This window comes from Trachemys scripta, chromosome 14, assembly GCF_013100865.1.
Source record: "Trachemys scripta elegans isolate TJP31775 chromosome 14, CAS_Tse_1.0, whole genome shotgun sequence".
NCBI classification, from domain to species: domain Eukaryota; kingdom Metazoa; phylum Chordata; order Testudines; family Emydidae; genus Trachemys; species Trachemys scripta.
The window spans coordinates 26,432,998-26,448,330 of NC_048311.1; the positions used below are offsets into that span (position 1 = coordinate 26,432,998).

The 15,333-nt window shown below is 47.0% G+C and overlaps 1 protein-coding gene across 3 annotated transcripts in view; it reads left to right on the forward strand.

Annotated features, from left to right (window-relative positions):
* Positions 1–749: 749 nt before the first annotated feature.
* RHBDL3 (rhomboid like 3) overlaps positions 750–15,333 on the forward strand; it is a 125,036-nt gene continuing 110,452 nt past the window's right edge. For 2 of the 3 annotated variants that reach the window (XM_034790088.1, XM_034790090.1), the window contains exons 1-2: positions 750–1,254; positions 6,007–6,030. In XM_034790088.1, the coding sequence (XP_034645979.1) occupies positions 1,135–1,254; positions 6,007–6,030 (144 nt within the window). In that variant the 5' untranslated portion in view covers positions 750–1,134. The remainder of the gene's footprint in view (positions 1,255–6,006; positions 6,031–15,333) is intronic. The other variant, XM_034790089.1, reaches the window with a different exon arrangement.

Consider the following 15,333-nt stretch of genomic DNA (forward strand, 5'->3'; position numbering starts at 1 on the left):
GGGGTGAGCCTAGGGCTGTGGGGGTCAGGGGGGTGAGCCCAGGGCTGGGGAATTGCAGGGGGGCCAGGAGAGGGTAGGGGGGTGAGCCCAGGGCTGGGGGATTGCGGTGGGGCCGGGGAGGGCTGTGGGGTTGCCGTGGGACCGGGTGAACCCAGGATTAGGGGATTGCAGGGGGGGCGGGGGTGAGCCCAGGGCTGCGGGGGTTGCAGTGGGGCCGGGGAGGGCTGGGGGATTGCTGTGGGACCGGAGGAAGGCGGGGTGTGAGCCCAGGACTGGGGGATTGCAGTGGGGCAGGGGTGAGCCCAGGGCTTTGGGGTTGCGGTGGGGCTGTGAGCCTAGGGCAGTTTGAGGACGGTGTCAGGACCACCAGGCGCTGGTCCTACCTGGCGCCGCGCGGGTCTGGGCTCCCACGTGCACTTTGCCGCCCGCCCGCGATCCTTGGCGCGTGTCTGCGAACTTGTCTCGGAGGCGGCCGGGACCCGCCCGGCTCTGCAGCCCAGGGGCTGCCGGCGGAGCCGCCTGGCTGGGAGACCGCGCCACGTCCTTGTCGCAGCCCCCCTCCCCCCGCGCCCGGAGCCGCCGCCCCCCGCCTCTTTGAACGTCCTTCTCCTCGATTTGCAATTCTGGGCTCTGCCTCCCAGGCTCCGGAGGAGGCGCCGCTCCCCCCCCCCACCCCCCCGAGAGCGGAGGAGGAGATCGCAGCCTGGCTGAGCCCGGCTCCGGGGCCACAGCGCAGCTGGCTCCCCGCGCGGCGCGCAGGTGCTGGCTCCGGGCGGCGCGGGGCGAGGGCGGCCGGCTGGCCATGACCGGCGGGCCCTATGCGGAGTGCGGGGCGCTGGGCAGGACCGCGGCGGGGCGGCGGTTCCCAGGGGGCCAAGTCTTTCCCGAAGGAGCTGGCGGGGGGCGCCTGTCCCGTCCCGAGCCGCAGCACAAGGGCAGCCGCCGCCGCTGTCACCGGCATGTCTGCGGGACGGCTCCCGCCTGCGCGCCGGGGAGGCTCCTTGCACGGATCCCCCCGGCTGCAGGAGCCCTGACGGAGGAGGCGAAGCTCGGCCGGGTTTGAAAGTTTGCCAGACACCCGCTAGGTTTAATTGCGGTCAAGATCCGCGGGGCGGCGGGGGGCTGTTTCCCAGCATGGGAGACAGGCGGCCGGAGACTCACGCCAGCTCTTCCCCTGCCGTGGCTGCCAGCTCCGAGGCAGAAGAAATAGAGGTTTTGGAGTCGGAGGATGTCTTGCCTATGGCCACAGAGGATGTAAGTTTAATTCCCCCCCCCCCCATGCCTCAGCGGTTTTAATCGGATCAACCTATTTATAACTGAACTTCAAGTAGGGAGGAGGGTTGGTGACACCAGGGAGAGGGAAAGTCAGCAAGAATACAGCCCCCCCCCCCGAACCCTGTTTGAATTGCCCCCCATCCTCCATATCCCTTAACCACATAAGCCACTGGTGAAATTAAGGGGCAGAAGAGCATTTCCAATGACTTTTCTGCCTAGAGCCAAATCTTCCCCCAACAGATAAAGCTGGGAAGGGGGGATTTCTATGGTGCCAGCAGCATGCTGGCTGCTTCACAGATGAGTGTGAGGACATGGTCCCTGCCCCTAAAAGCTTATAATCTACTATTATTTACATACATTGAGACTGGGAATCCAAAGGGGGATAAGAGGGTTGGACCCTCAGCTGCCATTGACTTTCAGCAGGAGCCCCGTAGTTAACTCTACCTGAAAATCCCCATTTTAGGCTTTTTTCATCTTAAAATCCTTTACAAACATTCATCTCTTCTGTCGCCCTGCTTACTTTATACTGTGCATTCTTACCACCTAGAATTCATAGGAAGTTAAGTGTGGGTGGGTTTACTTAAACCCCACGGCTATCATAAATATTTTCTGCCACTACAAGGTTGGTTGTGCTTCAAGAATATTCTCAAGGAATCTGTCCCTACAATAATTTTAGGAGAAATTTATAATGAGCGCCACACGGTCCATGTTCAAAGTGTGTGATCTGATGTTCTTTCATTTTCACTGTGTGCACACACCGCCTTAAATTTCAGCCTTGGTCCCCGGTAAGCAGACTAACTTAGTCGTAAGCCTTAATCTCTAAAATATCTTAAACAGCGAACTTCTTATTTACCAAGAGCTGCATCTCTGTGTTTATAAGTCTGAGAACACATCTTTCCTCCCTCCTTCGTCCCCTCCCCACCCCCCACAACTTCCCTTCAACTGTTCAGAAGATTTAGGGATCCTGTATCTCTCTTAACCCATGGATATTAAAAGATTAATCACTCCATGATAATGAGTGCATTCATACTGGGGAAAGTAGGCAGCCAGCTAAGCACTTACAGAGCTGTTGGTTTCTCTGACAGTTATTCCACTGGCGGTGCTACACTTAGGCTTCTAATTATCCTGTTTCTGACTGTGGTGTCCTGCACTTCCTGATGCAAAATCCAACTGGTCAAATTTAGGGGGCTGATCTGCCATCTGTGCTTGAGTAACTCTCATTAGCATCAATGGGAGGGAGACTAGCAGACCCTTTCGAAATGTCTGAAGCATGAAGCAGCGGTACAGGGAAGTGATGGAGGAAAAAAAACGTTTATTTCCAGGAGCCTTTCATATCTCCATTGGAACCCCCTAGAGTCGACCCTGGTGAACTCTCCCTGCCTCCCCATCTTGCTGTGCATCCCCCATCCTTTGAACAGTTTGTTTGTTTAATTTCTGAAGCACAAAACACCTCACTCTACCCATTTAGCTTTGACCCCTGTTGACCTGTGGAGTGTGGGACCTGGCACTGGAATTCCAATCCAAGTCTCCCGTATCCCCGTGCAGAATGCTGATACTGGGCTACCAAGTGGTCTTGATGCTTTGAATCTTCTAGAAGTAGAGATGGGCAGCGAAGTGATAAAGTGCTGAGAGAGCCTAAGATGAAAGCAGCTGTGTAAGGACCTGATTCAGTGCTGATAGTAATCAGTGGAAACACTCACATCATGGACTTCAATGGGTGCTGGATCAGGCCCTAAGGTCGAAGAGTCATTTGTTATTTAGGCCTCAGTCTGCACTACCAATCTATTTTTACAGTCCTGCTGTTTCTTGGCAGGTTATTGTCCCCAGTTGCTCACCCCCTGCTCCCAGTGACTTGGGAGACACCAGTGCTCTCCACAGGCAGAATCTGATGCTCTTCATATGAATCCCTCAATGTAAATACTGAATTGTTGTGTGGATTTTCCCTGTATAAAAGTGCTTTACAAACATTAGTGGGCCAATCTGGCATTTCTCATGCGCCAGATGAACATTCACTCCTTGTATGCTGAATTATTTAGCTGGGAGTTTTGGGTGCATGAGGAAATCAGGATCATGGCCCATCTAACCATTGCAATGTTTCTTAGGTAGGGTGACCAGACAGCAAGTGTGAAAAATCGGGATGGGGTGGGGGGTAATAGTAGCCTATATAAGTAAAAGACCCCTATAAAATTGGGACATCTGGTCATCCTACTCTTAGGTAAGGTAAACAAAGAATCTACCTAATGACAGATGGAGGAAGCTGAAGCAGAGAAGTATAATAATAATAATTAATACATTTATTTTAAAGTGCCCTCCACCAAGGCACTTGGGGCACCAGCAAGAAAGAAAATAAAATAACATTTATAAATACAAAACATATAAAATGACCACTCTGTATAGCTATAACATTCAAAGGGTGGCTTGCCCAGAGTCACAGAGAGAAGTGACCAAATTCTGAATGTTTTCTGTCCTCGTGGGCCTATCCTTCTGGAAGCATGTAGATACTGGTTTTGTACTGGATTTCTTTCCCAGAGGGTAATGAACCAAGTATTGTTAGCTGCAGGAACTGAGTTTGTTTCTGGGTGTTAGCACTATATGTGATCAGCGGCGAATCCCCATGTGTAACATTACATGATAGCCTGGATGGAGCATATATAATTAGAGTCCCAAGCCTCCCAGCACTTATTTACCCAGAATCATGTTTTTGGGTCTCTCTGGTAAGTACTGTAGCTGCTTAGCTGGCCTTTAGGAAAGAGAGTTCTGGTTTCCTTTCTGCTGTGGAAGAGAGAGGAGCAAGCAATGCCTTTGAGCTACTCCAGCCGGCGGTCGAATCCAGTCATTGATCCTGCAGTGTGCTCGGCAACATCACCATGCGTTTAAAGTCAACAGATGTTGAAAGTGCTGAGCATTGTGCTGGAGTGGACTCTAGGAATGGGAGAGGAAGAATGGTCTCAAGGTAAAAGCACACAGCTGTGTGAGATCTGGATTCTAATCCTGGCGCTGCCACTAACTGGCAGTGTGACCTTGGGCAAGTCACATAGGGCCCACTCCAGCTCCCTAGAAATCACTCTGAGATCTTTCCATTGACTTCAGCGGGAGTTGGAGCGGCCTTTTTTAAAGTTTTGTGACTCCGTTTCCCCATCAGTAAAATGGAGATAACACCCACCCACCTGAAAGCCTTGTTGTGAGGCTTATTTTGCTGATGCTGTGGAAATGCCAGGAATCATTTAAGTGCCATCTGTAAATAAAATGTTACAGAAGATGTTATGAAAGTCCCCCTCCCCAGTGTAATCAGTCAATGAATTTCAAGTTGGGACTAGCAGGCTGCAGGAGACCCTCTGAAAATTAAAACCGTTGTGTTAGAAGCACACCCAAGGCCAAACTGGGCTTTGATTTTCTCTCTCTCTCTCTCTTTTAATTGGAAACTTGAGATAAGCTCGCTGGCTTGTCTGCCAAGAACTGACACACAGTCAGTCGATTCTTATACATTGCTAATCACTTTTTAAAAAAAAAGGGGTGTGTGGGGTGTTGGGGGGGGTATACAAGGGAGGCTATGCTGCCACAGCCTTGGCTGCAAAGGAATTTGTCATTACAGCACTTGGAGTGACATTAAACAAAGCCAGGATTTAAAATTTCCTAAAACATTAAAGCATTGGGCAGATTTACAGGGACAGTTGGGAGTTTATACATGAATATCCACTCAAACAACAGCTTAACTAATTCAGTGGGAATTCAGTGAATTAATATGTAACCCACAGTCTCTCCACTAGGTAGGCAAAGCTCCAAAATTGATTGGAGGGAAATATTCCTTACTCAATAGCCAAGACTTTAATCAGAGCTCTACTCTGCATATAACAGCAGATGCATTTTGCTTGTGTGAAATCTGGTGCCAATATTTTTCTCACCTTGCTTTCATAAGTGAGGGAGACACAAATCAGGAGTGTTGTGCTGGGATAGCCAGCTGGGGGGGAAGGGTATGAGTGGGCTTTCAAATACTATCCTGGGACTAACTCTTACAGGGATGCTGGAACTACCTGGGTTACCGTGTCACCTTCACATTGCCACATGGCAACTTCTTCCTTCTCACCATGACCCATATGAACAAGGCAGTGAGACGCTGTTATGTCAGATTTGAAAGCCCTACTGGGGAGCTGTCGCTCAGGCTTCCTCTGTTCTGATGGATTGTGAGCCTGATGGGGGATGCGGAGATGAGCGCTTTAGATCTGAGGTTGTGCAAAATGTAGCCAATGATTAGCTTGTTTAGTGTTCCCAAAGCACTCAAAAGCTACAGCCAGAGGTGTGAGTTCTAAACACGCACCTGACTCTGTATGTAGAGAGGGGATTCTCAGGTAACTCCTGCACGATTCTTTTAATTGCACAGCTGATGGCACAAGGTTTATTGGGCAAACCCTTGGCACTTGACACCCCTGAAGCAGTGCAGAGGCATTAAGCCTCAGAATGCCTCCCTCTGCCCGGAGATGCTAACATTATTATCTCCATTTTCTAGATGGGGTCATGAGGCACAGAGAGGGTATGACACTTCACAGCCAGATACTGTGAGAGGCAGAATTAGACTGCAGGAATTCCTGGCTCCCTATCCCATGCTTAGTCCACTAGATCATTCAGTTATTTGTTTGTTAAATTATATTTCCAGAATGATTTGCACTCTAATATAATTGCTTATACCTTTTTTTTCCTTTTTTCCTCCTTTATGCATTGCCTCTTACCTATCAGCACTGGAAAGCTCTGTTTGATCAGGTATGTGAACAATTCCCATATTTTATCATCCTGCTTCTGGTGAGAAAGGCTCTAACCCCTGCTCGCTTTCCTTTGTACATTAGACTTTCCCCTCTGCGCTGTGCTGCGTACGTTTTCAAACTAGGGCTTTAACATGTGGCCCATGTGAAATTAGTTTAGCCTCGATCCAGATCCCAGCACGTTGATGCCTGCCTCATAGACACCACCACTGCAGTTACCTGCCCTCCCCACCCCCATTGGCAGTGTCATTAGAGCAGGTAAGGTTTTGAATGGGCCCTGGAGACTGAACTACCCTACCGTCCATAGAGGTGATCTCCCCCAGGTCAGAGCTGAGGTGCTCTGTGTGTGGTCTGTGTATGTGTGTGCGTGCATTGCTACCAATTGTGCTGTACCTGTTCTCTGGCTAGGGGACCTTACTTTCCAAGGCTGTCAATCCAGCACCTTCATAATGATTGTTACATTCTTTGGGCTAGATCCTCAACTGGTAAATTGACTTCACTGGAGCTACTTCAGTTTATGCCAGCCGAGAATGCGCTCCTTTAATTTTAAAAGTAAAAACAATCATGTGCATCTGTTTCCACAGTGAAATCCATAATTTTATCAACGAAATGTATAGGAACCAGATCTTCAGCTGGTGTAAACTGGTGTAGCTCCACTGATGTAGCTGCTAGTTATAGCATCTAAATTATAATCCACACTCCAGATTCTCAGTTTGGAGCATGGATTATAGTTTTAAATGCTGTAACTAGCATGCTTGCTTTGTGGCATTCCTTCCATCTAGCACCATGAAATGCTAAGTAGCTATAACCAGGATTTTTCTATGGTTACCTCCTTGACTTGCTTCTAAACCGAAGCACTGTGAAAATGAAACTGTAAACGATGGCTCTTAGTGCCATAGACTTCTGTGTGTGACGATCACCTTGTGTAAGTGAGCTGTTCCTCTTACATTGGCATCATTCTAGCAGCACTAAAGTTCTGATGAGATTTCTCCACTGCTTTATGAGGCACTAACGCTGTTCCTGAATGTGAATAAACTACAAAACCAAAGGCTGTGGTGCGGCCTCCTCAAAGGGATACCCTTGTGGCCAGAGGTCCTGTTATCATTCAGTAAATAATCTGACTGCTAGCCATGACGAGTGTCCATTTATAACCCACTAAGCCGTGATCTATTATTAATCCATAAATCTAGGTTGAGTAGCATTTGTCAGTGTGCTGCACCATAGCCAGCTGGTGATTGGAGGCGTAGTAACTAGATTATTGAAATGGTCAATCATATTTAAATCTCTGTAGTATGTTTTAATTTGTTAGCATTCTGTGTATTAACGTGGATTGCTCCCATTCAGAAGGCAGGGGTTGCAATAGGAATCAGTCGTTAGTTGGGCTTGAATGTTTGTTTCAACCATTCTGAATTCTTCCCTGTTTCAAAATTTTGCTTTACTTTGGGACATATCCTGCAAGCTCCCTGACCCCGCACTGAAGTCATTGAATCCTTGCAGGATGGGGCTTTTGGCTTGTAGCTGACTTGGACTCAGAGAGGAATCGGCAGGTTCCAAGTGGGGTGCAGAGATCTTGATCGAACAGCAGGAGTGTCATGTTTTAAAAATGGCTTGATGGCAGTTGGATTTATGGTACATTTCCCTAATGACAAGGGAAACCGACTGTAAATCAAACTCTCATAATTAGCCACATTTGAATTAGGGCTGCAACTGAAATTTAAACCCTGTCCATAAGGCTTTATTATCAAAGAGAATGCAACCCACAAAAAAACAGTCCCAAGTCCTGAGTAAATCAATACAGCCTTTGTTGCCTGTGGGCAAAAGCAAAAAGCAGACGTCTTCCTTCAGCATTATATCAGTAAGACAGAAAACCCATTAGCTTAGTAATGAATAGTAAGATGCTGTTTGTCATGAAACACATTCCCTGTATCCAGAAATTCATTGCACCAAGAGAGGAGTGTGTTTTGTTTAATGCCAACTGGAATCTGTGTGAAACATGAGGTCAATATAAGGGATTTCTGCTGCACTGGCTAGAGAACACAGATGCATTGAAACATACAGTTCTGTTGTACAGTGCTAAACCCGATTCCTTCTGCATGTTTGCCTGGAGGGCGAAACAGGTGCCCAAGGATTTTGTGTGCATTAAAATAAAGGGAGGACGTGTCTTCCCGGAAGTCCTGTGCTCTTACCACTTTGATACGTGGCTCAAGATATGTTAGCTGAAGCATACAGGTCTCTCCAGTCACTCCTGTGGAGAAAGAGAACAGCTGGGGAGGAGGAGAGCAAGTGAAAGCCCTGGAGAGTGGGTGTGGGAGCCCTGGAGAATTCACAGGCTGTGATCCAGGCTCTCGCTGCTAGGGCAATGGAACTACCGTGAGGATAAATGTAGTGATTAGAGCTGGTTGGAAGATGATTGCTCTCCCTCCCCCAAGAATTTTTGATAAAATATTTTTCATTTTTATTGAAAAAAGGTCTTTTAAATTTTGGGGGTTTCCCTGGGAAAACTAGACATTTCTGAGTTTAAAAGTACAAAATTTGGGGGTTGGCTTTTTGTGTGTGTGTAAAACACCCAAACATGAAAACAAAATTTGGCAAAAATTTCCGTTTAATCAGAAACCATTTGTGTTAATTATAAGATCTATATATTTGTTTGGATGGAAAATGTGCAACTAGATCTGCCAATGATCCGTGTCGCCCCCTGCAGAAGGGTGAATTGCACCCTAGGCAGCCAGTCTGAAAATCCTGGAGGTTGAGATGAGAATTGTGCAATTTCTGTTTTAAACAAGTAAAATAAAAAAAAAGGCTGGAAAACAGGTGGGTTCAGAATTGACAGCTCTTCTGTGAGGTTTTAATATACCAGGCCCAGAGCGAAATCCTGGGCTTATTGAAACCAATGGCAAAACTTCCCTGGACTTCAGTGGAGCTGAGCCAACAGACAGATTTTCAGTATTGCAGCTCCTATTCCAGAGTCCATCTGTGATGCATTTTCATTTTGGGGCCATGGCCCTTAGCCAGTAGTAACTCACTGGTTACTTTTATATGGATTCGTACATTTATTTATTGTGCTCATAAACACCCCCGACCACGCACACTTTAGCTCCGCATCTGCCACCTCCCATGGGGCTCAGGCCGTGTTTGAGCGCTTCACACATTCGTTTCCATTTAAAATCCTAACTCTGAGCAAAGCGAGGGCTCTTCTTTTCCTCCCTCAGATCTCTTGGTTTTTTTCCTCATTTGCTTTTCATTTTGAGAGGCCTCATTTCTTGCTAACCATTGAGATGGATTACATGGCAGGTGGGGCAGAGAGACAGCTTCAGGGGGCAGGTCTTGGCAGCGTGAAGGCAAATGTAGCCATTGTCTTTTGCCTTGCGTAAATAACACCCCCAGTTAATTCTCTCTCTCTCTCTCTCTCTCACTGAAATGAAGGGGTGTTTCTCAATTTCCATGTGGAGGTAGAGTTGCCTGGTGGTTAAATTAGAAGACTGTGAGTCAGGACCCCTGGGTTCTTTCCCCAGCTTTGCCACTGGCTTGTTCTGTGGCTTTGGGCAAATTACTTAACTTTTCTGTGCCCCAATTATCCCCATTTCGGGGATGAGTGAAACTTAATCACTGTAATAAAGCGCGTTGAAATCTTCTGATGAAAGTGGGCTATAGAAATGTGCAATGTGTATTGTCACAACAGACCCACGATTGTGCTGTTCCCCTAGTGGGGAGGGTGTGGGTTTTTCAGCAGCTCATTGGTCAGGTTCCAAAAGCTGGAGTAATTCAGACCAGGTGCCACTTTATCCAGGCCTCCGTGTCTGAGCTGCCAAGGATCAGTTCATGGGATGGGTTCCCATGTCTAAGTACCCACCTCCCACTACTCACGCCTTGGTCAGTGTCTGTGGGTGACAGCAGGGTATTTGCTTTAAATAGACAAAAGCTTTGCTACCCCATCACCTTGGTTCATCTGCCTATGAGTCTGGGCTGCATTTTTGTTGCAGCTGTGTGAGAAGGCATGGATTCTTCCATGAAATTTCTATGTGGGTGTGATGGTATCAGAGAAAAAGAGTTTGCTGAGAATCTCAGGCGATGTGTGGGCAGCTAATGGGAAGCTGGAACTCAGTAAGAACTCTGCAGACATACTACAGACCAGATGAGGCATTCTTGTCTGTGCCAGAGAAAATTAAATTGACGACAATAGTGTTAGGAACAGGTGCAGCGGAGCCCATTTTGCCGCCATTTCAGAACCATGGTTAAAAGCTGCTCGCAGCGAAGTCCTTGCTGTTTGCCTTATGACAAGGAGTAGGTAGCTTTCTTGGAAAGGGCCATTTCCCTGCAGTTGTGGAGAGGCAAACACAAGAGCCTTGTGCTAGTGCATGAGAAAAAGGACTATAGCCAGAAAGTGAAAGTGACTAGGCTAGCTTTGATGAGTGCAATGCAAAAACCAAACAGCATAGACAAGGGAAAGTCAATGAGACTTTTAAGTCCTTTTGGCTATAGGCCTGGATCCTGAATGACTGAAGGTGAAAAGTACTTTGCAGAATTGGGCCCACTGATCAAAGTTGGTGGTAACTCAGGCAAAGAGTTATTTTTAAGTAAATTATCTTTATTTTAACAAATAGTTAAACACAGTTTAACACTATCTATTTCCCATGCTATAAAAGAGATTCTAGTTTGTTCATGTGGACACTATTGAGTTAAAAAAATCACACTTTAGTTTGAAGTATCAGAGGGGTAGCCGTGTTAGTCTGAATCTGTAAAAAGCAACAGAGGGTCCTGTGGCACCTTTGAGACTAACAGAAGTATAGGGAGCATAAGCTTTCATGGGTAAGAACCTCACTTCTTCAGATGTAAGACCCACAATTGTGCTGTTCCCCTAGTGGGGAGGGTGTGGGTTTTTCAGCAGCTCATTGGTCAGGTTCCAAAAGCTGGAGTAATTCAGACGAGGTGCCACTTTATCTAGGTTTGCATCTGAAGAAGTGAGGTTCTTACCCACGAAAGCTTATGCTCCCTATACTTCTGTTAGTCTCAAAGGTGCCACAGGACCCTCTGTTGCTTTTTACTTTAGTTTGAATTATTTCCCCCTACTCTTGTTCCAGGAAACATCTACTGGCTATGTCTAGCAAAACCAGTGAGATAGCTTAATTTGAGGTATTGACAGTGCTTAGTGTATGGCCAATTTTTCCATTTGCCCTGTAAAATCACTTCTTTCCCCTTCTTTATGTGGGTCTTAACACATGGCAGCAGGGAGGGGGAAGAAGAAAATGGTGGTTATCAAACTGCAGAAACCGACAAGGGGCTCACGGAGATGCAAAGTATTTTCTAAAACTACTTTTAAGGTCTTGAAAACATTGGCTAGATGTCAAATTGTTGCTATCCCTTTAACACTAAACATCTTTTGGCCAATCCTAATCATGACAACTGTCCCTATTAAGTGTAGTGTATCAACAAACAGAACTTTGTGGGATATAGTATAAACTAGGAAACACTCCTGGAGGGGGATAATTATTTTTTAAATGTGGACTATGGAGCTGATCAAAGTGTCAATGGACTGTCTCTTGATGATGCCAAGGGGCTGTGGATCAGGCCCTAAAAGCAGGGTCTAGCTTTCTCTGTCCGGCTCATTGAATTAGGCACATTTGTGGGAGCGAGGGGATTTTTCCTCCTTCCCGACCAAGATTGGGCTTGTAAAAGGGGGAAAGAAACTTAAAAGCTGGGAGAGCTCATTTGATACTGCACAGAGGGGGCTCCGCATCTGTCCCATACCCTGAAGTCTAATCTCATTTGCAGTTGTCATTGTGGCCCGTTGGAGGAGATGAAAGGGAGAAGACAAGGAGGCAGAATATATTAGTCTCGAGCAGAGGGCGCTGAGAGCACCTGCCCCATTACCTTGAGAAGGGGGCAACGACGGCAGCTGGACATGTGTCATCTGCTGCTCTTTGAGGCGCGCTGCCCATGGAACACACGATTAATGAGTCAAGGGAGGGTCTTTTGTAAGCCACAAAGACTCGGGGCTTAAGTAGGGCTCTCAATCCTCTTTCTTCCCGCAACCGCCATCACTTTACATTTCTCAAGTGGAGTGGGGGGGGCGCAGCCAGCCACTGTCTGAGACCACAAAGCCTCCCTTTCTCCTCCCTCCCCAAACTGCTGCTGACCTTTGTCACGCAGCATTAACCTTTTGACTCTGCCATTTTGGACTTCGGGTTGGAAAAAGTCAATGGAAATTAATTGTACTGTGTATGTTTTTTTAAGAGAGAATGTGTTGGGAGGGTGGGCGGTGGTGTGTCGTTGTTGTTTTCTTGAACGATGGGAAGTTTCTTGTGGGCTGATACTATATGGATCCCTCTTTCTTATAATAATGATTCCCTGGTGCCCTTCCAGCTGAGGGTCTCCAAGTGCTTTGCAAACATTAAGCCTTCCAGCACCCCTGAGAGGTGAGTATTTATCATCGTCCGACTATGAAAGAAGGGAAACTGAGGCACGGAGCAGTCAAGACTTGCTCAAGATGGTGCAGCTGGTCACTAACAGAGCTCTAATCCCCTGCTTTAACCAGAAGGCCCGCTTTCATCTCCCTTGCGGGCCCAAGACTGCAATCATCAAGGAGGAGTGGGTAGGTGCCCAAGAGATGGGGAAATGCTACCAGGTGTGGTGGAGACAGATAAATGTAGTTGATCTTAAATGCCTCATGAGTCAGATTTTTGAAGCCAGGTGAGCACTGCTGTGTGCACTCACATCAGGTGTTTGCCTTTAGATGGCCATCTATCTGTATAAGAACAGCCATGCTGGGTCAGACCAATGGTCCATCTAGCCCAGTCTCCTGTCTTCCAACAGTGGCCAATCCCAGGTGCTTCAGAGGGAATGAACAGAACAGGCAATCATCAAGTGATCCATCTCCTGTCATCCAGTCCCAGCTTCTGGCAGTCAGAGGCTAGGGACACCCAGAGCATGCGGTTGCGTCCCTGGCCATCTTAGTATCCATTGATGGACCTATCCTCCATTAACTTATCTAGTTCTTTTTTTGAGCCTTGTTATAGTTTTGACCTTCTCAACATCCCCTGGCAATGAGTTCCACAGGGTGACTGTGTGTTGTGTGAAGAAGTACCTCCTTTTGTTTGTTTTCAACCTGCTGCCTGTTAATTTCATCGGGTGACCCCTGGTTCTTGTGTTATATGAAATAATAAATAACACTTCCTTATTCACTTTCTCCACCTCATTCATGACTTTATAGACTTCTATCCTGTCCCCCTTAGTCTTTTCCAGGCTGAGCAGTTCCAGTCTTTTTAATATCTCCTCATACTGAAGCTGTTCTATCCCCTTAATCATTTTCGTTGCCCTTCTCTGAATCTTTCCCAATTCTAATGGTTGGGGTGTTTTTTTGAGATGGGGTTGTCCAGAACTGCATGCAGCATTCAAGGAGTGATCCAAGTATTCATATGGCTCTTATATGCGTGCCTCTCAACACCCAGGGCAGGGCAATTATCTCCATTGTACAGATGGGGCAGTGAGGCACAGAGAGAGCAAGTGAGTTGGTTAAGGTCACCCATGAGAGCTGTACTGGAGCAAGGAACTGAACTCAGGCCCCTGACGTCCTCGGCTAGCACCTGAACCCCTGGTCTCACTGGTCACTTACTCATGCAATACCTGGCAAGTGTTTGTTCTTTGGTTGTATGCACACCTGATTTAGGCAGCCAAAGAAGTCTATCTGTTCAATGTAATTTGCCTAGCTTTGAAAATCTGGCCTAACATGCTTTCTTTCGTTAGATGGATCACTGTGGTGAGAGCCACATATCCTAGAATGAATATTACTTTGTTTGCTCCTCATTATTTCAGTGCGTGTGTGTGTGTGTGCATGCGCGTGCCACAAAAGTTACATGCAGATTATTAGCATCTTCTAACCACATGCAGTGCAAACAACAAGAGTAACAGCTACCCTAGAGAAGCCCATCCCAGGCAGCTCAGCTGCCAGATTCCCCACTTTATTGGCCGTTCCATTTCCCATGGCTGGCTTCCCTTCCACTAACTTCCCAGCAGGTATTGCATCAGGCTGTTCGGTTGGTGGTTATTAGCCATGAGTGCAAAGCCTGCTGGGAATAGAAGCCACCATCATGATTTGGGACTGGATACCCCAGTGGAGACAGAGGCTCTGGCAGGTGGGACTAGAAGAATGGATGCTTCTGACCATGCCAGTGATTTTTACACTTTCACGCACACTCGTGCGTGTGCTCTCTCTCTCTCTTTACAAATTGCTGTGAATCGCTTCTGATTTTTAAGGGGAAAAATGTGGGTGACAACTTTCCAGCCAGACCTGTTGGACAGACTGGCTGAAGGCAGTGGAGCAGTGCAGGTTGTGGCAGGGATGATTGGCTACAATAAGTTGATCAGTTCCCCTCTTCGAGCTAGAGTGAGTGTTTCTGATTCCTCCCCCTTAATCTAAGTTAAGAATCCTGCTCTCTCTGCTTATTGCCTTTCACTTGCCTGCCTCTCTCCCCACCAATGATGCCAGAACCAGTGGCTTTATTTCTCTTTTGGCTCGGCTGGCACCTTGGGAGGATCACCTGATGGGACCTCCATAGGCATATCTGGAGACTATAAAATGGCTTTTGGGCTGCGGCTTGCCATCTTTGCCCTGACTCCAATGGGAGTTTTGCCTGTGCAGAGACTGCATGTTCAAACGTTGCAGGCACTTCCTAGGTGGTTTGGCCCAAGTGTGTTAGGAAACCTGTAATAAATATAATGAATACACAGAAAAAATGCTAGAAGGACGAGTCCAGTCTTAAACAGCTCAGGCAAGTTTATTGTCAGCTTGATGCATCTCTGGATTTGTAAAAGCTTGAGGAAGTTTCTTTACAAAAATATATTTCTGTTCCCCCTTTCCATCTCTGAGATGCCTGGGAAACCAGATGCGATGGACGTCAAATTGCACTCAGATGATTTTTACCTCAGCGTTGTCAGTGTGATTTTCAGTGGCATACTTACTCTTCCATTTCAGTTTAATATGCTGAGTGGTTTTTTTTAGATAGACGCTTATTCTTACTAATGCGTTGTTTGGAACATCTCGTCCTGCATGTGAAAAACCATTAAAGCAATATTAATGTTTAAGCTTGTGTGTGGTTTTTATCTTTTTATTTATTTTTTTCTTAAAGGCTTAGAGGCAACATGGCCAAATACTGCTATGCAAATTGCCTGTGTGCTTAGTCTCACTCCTCAGCACTCTGATATGATTGTGGGTCCTGTCTCTATAGGAACAGTGCCAGCTGGCTAGCTAGTCAAAGCAACTTGGAGGTTTCTCTCTCTCTTCTCCCCTCCCCCCTCCCCCATCATCACT